The sequence below is a fragment of the Chrysochloris asiatica genome, unplaced genomic scaffold, assembly GCF_000296735.1.
Source record: "Chrysochloris asiatica unplaced genomic scaffold, ChrAsi1.0 scaffold00038, whole genome shotgun sequence".
Classification (NCBI taxonomy): Eukaryota; Metazoa; Chordata; class Mammalia; order Afrosoricida; family Chrysochloridae; genus Chrysochloris; species Chrysochloris asiatica.
This window is the reverse complement of record NW_006408556.1, coordinates 22877672-22887542: the sequence shown is the minus strand read 5'-3', so window position 1 is coordinate 22887542 and position 9871 is coordinate 22877672. Positions and strand designations below refer to the sequence as shown.

The following is a 9871-nucleotide window of genomic DNA, read 5'->3' as shown; positions in this document are numbered from 1 at the left end:
CCCTTTTAGTGTGAGTATCTTTTTTTAAGGTTTTACAGTAATGGCCTTATACAACCATGAAACATTCTTATCTTACTCATTTGCAGGTGGACTGCTCAGCTATGCACACCAGGAACATTCTGCACATCTTCACAGTTGTTCAAGCAGTGAGGGGCACAGCCCTCAGAATTCATCAAGGATATTAGTCACAGTATGTTAATCAGTAAATGGCTCAGGTTTTAATCCTCTTTTCTGGACCCCCTTTTTCAATCAAACATGAGCACTGTATACTAATTCATTAATAAGGAACACTATGACAACAGAGACACAATTGAGTTTGCTTCCTCATATAAGACATTGCCAGGATATGCTAATCAGTGAAGTCTTTGTAAAACAAAAATGAGGAATGTATCTTTGTTTAATACTGCCAAGTTTTATAGAATAGGAACCAATTATTTTTCCTCTTTTCAGAGAAATTCTGTGGAGAAAATATATTGTTTACATATTCTTCTATACCATGGTCAGATGTAATTGGAATCTGGTATGATGAGTCACAATACTTCACCTATGGGATATTGAACAGAACAAATAAAAGGATTGACCATTATACTCAGGTAACCTGGGCACTGGCAAACACAAATATTTGTTAAGTGACTGGATGTGACAAAAAGGTAAGTAGAAGCAGTTGGAATTCATCCTACCACATAACTGCAAACTTACAATCAGTTTACTGCATTCTTCTTATAATTTGGAACTAAAAGAAATGTGGTTCTTTTAGTATATGGCTCAGAGAGAATACTCAACTTATACTAGTCCCTTTCTTTACCTATTAGATTTTCTCAAAAGCCATATAATCATCAATCTTATTGTTGACGCTGCTGTTGTTAACTACCATTAAATCATTTCCGAATCCTAGTGATCCTGTATTGGGTTTCTGAGGAGCAGCTAGTGGGTTTGTACCACAGATTTTTGGATAAGCTGTCTAGTGATACACCAGGATACGGCCATGACATTGTGGTTCTGTAGGACAATGTCCTTATATAATTAAGCAACGTTTGTGGACATACTAATAATTGTCATAATGTCATAATTACCTTCAAAGAGATCAAAAAAATGTATGAATTTATACAGAAAGATAAAACAAATGGGACAATATGTTAATAACATATACTCTGGGCATATGTAATAAGATTTTTTATTATATTTTTATTGAAATTTTTTTGTAAATTCAACTTAAATGTGAAAACAAAAACAAAACAAAACAAAAAACAAACACCTGGGTAGACTAAATGGAATTATATTAGAAATAGAAACTGAAAAGATTAGATAAGAAACTTGTTGTTGTTAGGTGCCATTGAGTTGGTACTGACTCATAGCGACCTGAATGCACAACAGAATAATACATTGCCAGGTCCTGCACCAACCTTATAATCATTGCTACTTTTGGGCCCATTGCTGCTACCGCTGTGCCAATCCATCTAGTTGGGGGTTTTCCTCTTTTTCTTTGACCCTCCATTTTACCAAACATGATATCTTTCTCCAGTGACTGGCCCCTCCTGACAATGTATCCACAGTATGAGAGATGGAATCTGGCCATCCTGGGTTACAATTAGTACTCTGACTGTACTTCTTCCAATTCAGATCTATTTGTTCTTTTGGCATATGGCACTTTTAATATTCTCCTCCAATACAATAACACTAATGCATCAATTCTTCTATGGTTTCCTTTTTCACTGTCCAACTTTCACATGTATATGAGGTTACTGAAAATACCATGGCTTGGATCAGGCACACCTTAGTCCTCAAACTGATGTCTATGCTATTCCACAGTTTAAAGAGGTCCTGTACAGCAGATTTGCCTTATGGAATAAGTTTGATTTTTTGACTGCTGCTTCCATGAGTGTTGATGGTTGATCTGAGCAAAATAAAAAAAATTTATGTTGATGGGGATGGAACAGTTTAGGGAGGAAAAGTGAGAATGGTTGTACAACATAAGGAATTTAATCAATGTGATGAACTGTACATGTTGAAACTGTAGAGTGGTGTTTATTCTTGTGTGTATATTCTCTATAACAACCAGAAATTAAAATAAAAAAAATAAAAAAAAAAACCTTGAGAGAATGGGAATGGCTGCATTGTAAAAGGAGTAGGAATGATCTTTTTCATTATTTACAACTAAAAAATAAATTTTAGTATTCGATTCTTTTTAATATTTTACTATATTAAAAATAAAACTTATTTCATTTCATAGATGTCATTCATCACCAATATTTAAAATAAAATTATATTTTATTTTATAAATTTCATTATTTATAAATATTAAGAAAAAATTGTTTTTAATATTTGAACTCCTGGTGTGGCACTGTGGGATAAGTACTGGACTGCTAACCACCAGGTCAATGGTTCAAGCCCACCAGCCACTCCTTGGAAACACTATACCAGGTCACTATGAGTCAGAACTGACTCAGTAATCCAAGAAATGGTAGACATGAATGTGAATATGGATCACTTTGCCCTGAATATTGAGCTCAGTATTATATGTTGTTTTTTTTTCCCCCCTTATCCACAAGAAAATGTTACTGCTATGATTTGCTTATTATACTACTACTCAGCATTCTTTTTCTTGATTTTCAACACAGGTTTGACCTGAAAGAGAAAAAGATTAGGGTCAATTAAAGTCTTTCATATGTCTTACTAAGAATTTTTAAAAGTAGACTTTAATACCAGTGTGACTAAGTTAGGGAATATTACCACAAGGCTCTGGTCATCCTGAATATGCTACATAATAAAATCTGAGAAATGAGTCCCAGGAACATCTATGGTAATATTCAAGTCTCCCCTTTGTCTAGTCATTGCCAAATAATCACTTGGTAAAAAAATATCTCTTGTTGTTTTATCTACAACCTATCCCTACCTACCTCTAAAATTCTAGAGAAATTCAATATTAAGATTTTTAAACAGGAAATACATTCCAACTCTCAACATTTACCCAAAGATCACCAGATTTTTACTGACAATAAACAGGACTGGACAGTGTTTTGTTAGTGGAAGCCAACTTGATGGCAGCTAACAACAAGCCAATCATCAAGTCATCTTCCTCTGACCCCCTGGCTGTCTGATTTTCTCTGCCTGATCTCTCTTGTTTCCAACTTTACATTTGTGTTTATCTTGACACACAGGAAGCGTTTTGTTTCCATGAATTTATAATAATCTGTGATCAAAGCAACCTTAAAAGTAAACAAGTGGTCAACTGTGGATAGTAATATTGATACTTTATCCATGTTTGACATATTAAATCTATAATGAAATAATCTCTTTAACTTTACAGGTTGTTTGGGCCACTTCTTATCTCATTGGCTGTAGCGTCACCTTATGTCACCAACGAAGGTCAAAGAGATTTCTCTATATTTGTCACTATTGTCATGAGTACGTATTATACAATTTGGTTTCTTACAGCTTTGAGTAAAGTGTTTTCTTAAAGAGCACTATCTAGCTGCTTGACCCTTAAAAAAGATAACTCAAATATTTTGTTTCAATTAGATATGTAACAATACTGAGTCAAACTCTGAAAAAATTGCACATACAAATATGCACATCCCTATACATGGGAATCTATATTTTACTTTTCTTTTGTATACCCACTTCTCATTTATTGACACGTTAGATTCCAAATACCAGGCTGTTATCCAAAATCAGTGTTATGTAAGAGTGAAGAGTTGTGCCTAATCTTCAGTGTCCATGCACCCCTCCTTGCTGGTCGCCCACTGGGTGTTCTCCACCCAGTGTATCTTGGGATGCACTGGTGCAGCACGCCCCTTCCAGACCATGCATTCGCCATCACTGCAGAGTCCCAGGGTGGTGGCGGTAGTGATGGTTGTTGTTGGGTGTTGATTGGCCCACTCTAGCCCCACAGCCCCACAGCTATGGGTAGCCACCTTCCTGCCTTCTTCTACCGACCTCCGTCTTATCATCATGCCCTAGCACGACCTCATGTCATCCTTTGTCTCCCTAAGCCCTCTGTGGCATGGCCAAGACATCAAGGATGAATGGGAGAAAGCATTCCAGGGCCAGTTAGTTGCCATCCTTCACAGTACCCAGTCCTCACCAGGGCTTCTGGTATATTATTTGACGTGGCTGGCAGAAGGCAACCCAGACTTGCTACAACCCCGCTTGGGCCCAGACCATTAAAAGCACTGCCTAGGAATGTTTCCAAAGTTGCTATAAATGAGAAATGTTGGATAACTAGATAATCAATAAGTAAGCAATGTTATTGCTAAATGCTGTCCAGTTGGTTCCTACTCAAAGTGACCCTGTATAGAATTTCTGAGGAGTGGTTGGTGGGTTTGAACTACTGACCCTTCTTTCTAACTGACCTTACAGTCCCGTACTTATCCTACAACACCACACCAGGACTCCAAGTAAGAACTAGCTATATTATATTCTTACTAAATAAATCTGTATCTCATTAATAAAATGTAATAATTCAGAACTGTTTATCAGTCTTGCTATGTGCTACTGATTCTTCAAATTATGATTAGTTAAGGGTATCAAAGGTGGATCCTCAAAGAAACAAGGATATTTATTTATTTCAAGAACAGAAGAGTATTTTAAGAAGTCAAATAGAATCTCAAGAAGGAAGAACACTTTAAAAGAAAAGTATTTTTCCCTCAATTTAGCTTGTTAGTACCAACTTTCATAGTTGTCTTTCTTTATATCTTACATTTATAAGATACAGATTCTACCACAAGTCCAAGTCACAATTTCTAGAAAATTAATCTGATAAGTAAGAATCAGATATTATGCCCTTAAACCTGTAATGGTAAGACCAGTCTTTTCCAAAGTTTCAAATTTGATCAGAGCTAGATATTTTCAACTATCCTCTTTCCCTTCCCCCTTTCTTCAACATATTCTTTTTACTTGTGTCCATGTTCTTTCCTGTTTTATATACTCTGTGTTTTTCTACAAAAGACAAGTTTGTAAATTTTATCATGGCATAGTACAAAAAGAAAAAATAACCAAACTATGACTCACCTAAAATCATTAATGGAGTCCCGATGTGGTGCAGTAGGATAATGCACTGGACTGCAATGTCAGTTTGAACCTCAAGGTCGGCGTTTCAAACTCACCAATCACTCCTTGGAAACCCTATACAGGGTCACTGTGGGTTGGAAACAACTCTATGGCACTTAACAGCAGTAACAAAATGATTAACTCTCTTTAGTGATGTTTGCTAAGTTCTTTGGGATACAAATACAGAATAATGTCCCACAGTAAATGTCCTTAGAGCATCCTACTTGCTAGTAATGTACTGTACAGTAGTCCCATGATAGTGATGCAAATTGTCTGGAAAATAAATTGTTTTCTGACATCCAGAGTTAGAAGTTGTGCATTCTAAAAAGAAAAAAAAAGTATCATTATTATACATCTAGTAATCTCACAGTAAATAGTATCACTGGTCTTGTCTAAGACAGTTATACAATTTGATTTTTTAAATCGGTTTTCACAGTGAGTGAAAATGAATTTTTATTAGACTCATTGTTGTTTTTTTTCCTTTTTCTTCATTAAGGGGAAATCTTGTTCACCTACTTGAACCTTATAAAGCGGGAGCCCCATGTAGTCAATGTCCTGATGCCTGTGAAGATAAACTTTGTAGTAAGTTTTACACATTCTCTTTACTTAAAGTTGGATGTTGATCTGAGAGTAATATGTTTGTTAACTGAAGCATTTAACAATACTACACGCTTCTAAAATCTTATCTTAATGTTTTCCACAGAAAAGATGAACATTATCTCTTTTTATATCCTCACATACTACCCAGAGTGATAAATAAGGCCATTTATTTAATCCATTGCAACAGAAGTTAGAATATCTAGGCCTAGAACTCAAGTTCTCACCCAGACACCTTAAAAAAAGTAAAGGTTGCTGTTAAGTCAATTCCAAGTCATGGCAATCTCATGTGTTGCAGAATAGAACTGTGGGAGCTTTCAGCCTTGAATTGAACCGTTCTAGCAGTTTCTTGGTGTGGCGCTGTGGCCTAACGTGCAGGACCGCAAAGTTGGTTTGATCTGCAAGGTTGGCAGTACAAGCTCACTAGCTGCTCCTTAGAAAGTCTATATAGGGTCGCTATGGGTGAGAATCAACTTGATGGCACTTAACAACAACAAAGCCATTCTCTTCGGAAGTTTCTGTTTTGACTGGACATTTTTTTGAAGGCACCTTAATGAGACTAAGCCAATTAAAATTCTGAGAGAACTTGTCTGCAGTTATCCACTGATTGAAGAGTCATGTGTAAACACATTTTATTTGAATTAGACTCTTGTATGTATGAACTGAAACCCTAATAGAATATTTTGTGACTTAACTTCATATATATATGTATACATAGATAAAGTATTAAAGTAATATAACTAAAGAAAGATGATCAATAATAATAATAAAAAAACTATCTTTGAATGTTGTTATTAAGTGCTATGGCATCAGTTTCAACTCAAAGCTACCCTGTATAGTGTTTCTGAAGCTGTAAATCTTTTTGAGAGTACAAAAAGCCTGGCTGGTGGGCTCAAACTGCCGATCTTGTGGCTCAAAGTACCATGCTTATCCTATGGAGCATAGGGAAGGTGTACACTTTTAAGAGAGAGAGAAAAAAATCTACAGTGGTTTGATAAAATATAATAGAATTAAAATATACTCCAGGATATATGTCATAAAAGATACATACCATATGGCTCTTCTCATCTGTAAATGTTTGAGAAGATGAGGTACTAAAGAAAGAGATGTAAACTTAACAATGACGAAACCAGCCTTACGAAAGCAGAATGAATGCTAAAATGGTAAGAGTCAGATAGGTGGATCCAATCCACTTTCCATCTTTCAAATAAAATTGAGAAACAGCAATTTCCACTTACAAAATCTAAAGGCAATGGTGTTAATTAAAAATAGAAGACAAAGATAATTGAGATATCATATAGGAGTGAAAGAAAAACAATGCACACCATCTAAAAAGAATATCACATTTATTCAGAATGCTGAATACCAGAAGATAGATGGGAAACTGATTTAAAAAAAAAAAAATTAATGATTACCTTGACAAATTATTAGCCATAGGAGCCAAGCAGCAGTAATGAGCTGTCATATATGCATGCATAAGAACTCAGGCAGTACAAGATACTCACATTCTTTTTCCCTGATACACCTCAATAAACCTTCATAATCATTCTTCAGGTTACTGGCAAATTAATCAAATTTAAGAATTTAGAAATGCAAAAGATATCGACAGAAATGCAACTGTAAAGAGTCATACACAGATACAAGTGAAAATTTTTGTATAAATTTGTTGTAAACCAAACACAATGAACATCATTTATAATTGAAAGAGAAGAGTTATAATATAAAAAACTAAAGTTAATGCCAAACTGTTATGGTCCAATTGTTGTTTTGTGTGAGGTCAAGTCAGTTCCAACTCATAGCAACCCTATATAGGGTTTCCAAGGCTATAAATCTTTATGGGAGCAAGAAATCTTCTCTTTCTCCTGTGGAGTTACTGATGGATTCATACTGCCAACCCTGCCGTTAACAGTTCAACTGTTACCATACACTACCAGGGCTCCTGGCATTAGTGTGTACTAAATTAAGAAAATCTGGATGGAGTTAGTGAAGTAAATTCTAGTTACATTTGACTTTATATGTATTCAAACTATGTAACTTATTAATTATGATAATTAGAGAAATTCAAGTTAAAGAAGGCTTTACTCAATTTTTTCACAGATCTTAACACAATTTTTAAATGATTATATCTTCAAAATCACTAAAGAATTTTATATGTATTTCTGCATTTGCATGTATAAGACAGGAGTGCAGTGGCTTTGTAGGCTAAGTATTGGATGTAGTCACATGACAGGTGAACCATATTGCAAAGCTAGTTGTCTCTGTACAGATTAGAAACCACTGCGATGTTACCTGAGATCATTTTTAGATGAAGATATTATATGAGATTTTAAAATAATATTTTACAAATACTTTTTATTCATTTTCACATTGAGCATACATTACTTTTAATAATAATAATAAATTCAACTACTTCATCCCAAGGCTTTAATAAATATACTAACTGCAATAAATTAATAAAAATTTAAACTTTTCTTGCTTCATTTTCTATTGTTTATAGCACTGGTGTTTTCAAAATGATGATATGTTAAAGATGATACATTACTAATCCATTTAGATATACTACTGTAAAATGAAAAAATCTATATGAAAGAAAAAATTTTTATATCAACATCAGAATTTTATCTTCTTTAGATAGATAATGTACCTCATTTAACTTATCACCTGTACTCAGTTCAGATTTAATTAGCCTTTGCTAATGAGATTTAATGGAGTCCTGGTGTGGTGCTGTGGGTTAATGCGCCAGACTGCAAAGCCATTTGAACTGCAAGGGTGGCAGTTCAAGCTCACCAGCTGCTCCTCAAAAACCCTATACAGGGTCGCTATGAGTCAGAACCAACTCGACGGAACTTCACAACAACAATGAGATTTACTTATCTGTTAGTAAAATTTATGTTTACATCATAAAGTAGATGACTTTTTTCCTCAGTGACTATGATTTTTTTGAGAAATATTATGTAACATTGCCATTTCCTTTCAGCTAATCCATGCCCCTACGATGATGAACTTATTAACTGTCAGTTATGACTACAAAAGATTGGATGTAGCCACGTGATGGTTAGAACATACTGCAAAGCTAGCTGTCTCTGTACAACTGAAATAAAATAAATCCTATCTTGTGCTTTAAAGATAGGAGATGTCTAATGGATCATATCTGTTATCTGATTTAAAATCAATAGCATATATTTATTTTCCATTTAGTTTCAACTGTACTGGTGGTGGTTATGTGGTGTGGAGTCAGTTCTGACTCATAGTGACGCTGTACAGGGTTTCCAAGGCTGTAAATCTTTATGGGAGCAGAAAGCCTCCATCTTTCTACCATAGAACAGCTGGTAGTTTCGAACTACTGACCTTGTGGTTCGCAGCGTGATTGGTAACCACTATGCTACCAGAGCTCCTTTAATTGTACTAGAGAGCCTAATTTTTGTTTATTGCAAAGATGTCACTATATTTACATCAATATTATCCTCTCCTGTACTTATCAGCCAGAACTAACATCACTTTGAACTTTCTCAAGTAAAATGTTGAGTACAATACCTACCTTATATTGGAATAAGGCCATTTAGTGTTCTTGTTGTTAGATGCCATAGAGTTGGTACCGACTCATAGTGACCCTAGGCAAAACAGAATGAAACACTGCCTCGTCCTGGGCCAACCTCACAATTGTTGCCACGATTGAACCCTTTGATGCTGCCACTTTACCAATCCATCTCACTGGGGGTCTTCCCATTTTGCTTGAACCCTCCACCTTACCAAACATGATATCCTTCTCCAGAGACTGGTCCCTCGTGACAATATGTCCAAAATATGACAGACAAAGTTCAGCCATCCTGGCCTCCAAGGAGCACTCTGGCTGCACTTCTTCCAACACAGATCTGTTAGTTCTTTTGGCAGCCTGTGGCACTTTCAATATTCTCCTCCAACACCATTACTCAAAAGCATCAATTCTTCCACAGTCTTCCTTATTCATTGTCCAGCTTTCTCAGGCATATGAGGTTATTGAAAATACATGGCTTGGGTCAGGTGTACCTTACTCCTTAAGCTGACATCTTTGTTCTTCAACACTTTGAAAAGGTCTTGTGCAGCAGGTTTACCCAATGCAATACATTGTTTGATTTCTTGACTGCTGCTTCCATGAATGTTGATAGTTGATCAAAGAAAAATGAAGTCCTTGACAACTTCAATCTTTTCTCCACTGGTAAGAATGTTGTTTATTGGTCCAGTGGTA

General features: G+C 35.4%; 1 protein-coding gene across 1 annotated transcript in view; it reads left to right on the top strand.

Annotated features, from left to right (window-relative positions):
* The window catches only part of CRISP1 (cysteine-rich secretory protein 1), a 27488-nt gene extending 18737 nt beyond the window's left edge, over nt 1-8751 (top strand). Inside the window, exons 4-7 of the mRNA XM_006860618.1 lie at nt 451-593; nt 3308-3405; nt 5546-5660; nt 8680-8751. Of these exons, the coding sequence (XP_006860680.1) occupies nt 451-593; nt 3308-3405; nt 5546-5660; nt 8680-8751 (428 nt within the window). The remainder of the gene's footprint in view (nt 1-450; nt 594-3307; nt 3406-5545; nt 5661-8679) is intronic.
* Nucleotides 8752-9871: the final 1120 nt, after the last annotated feature.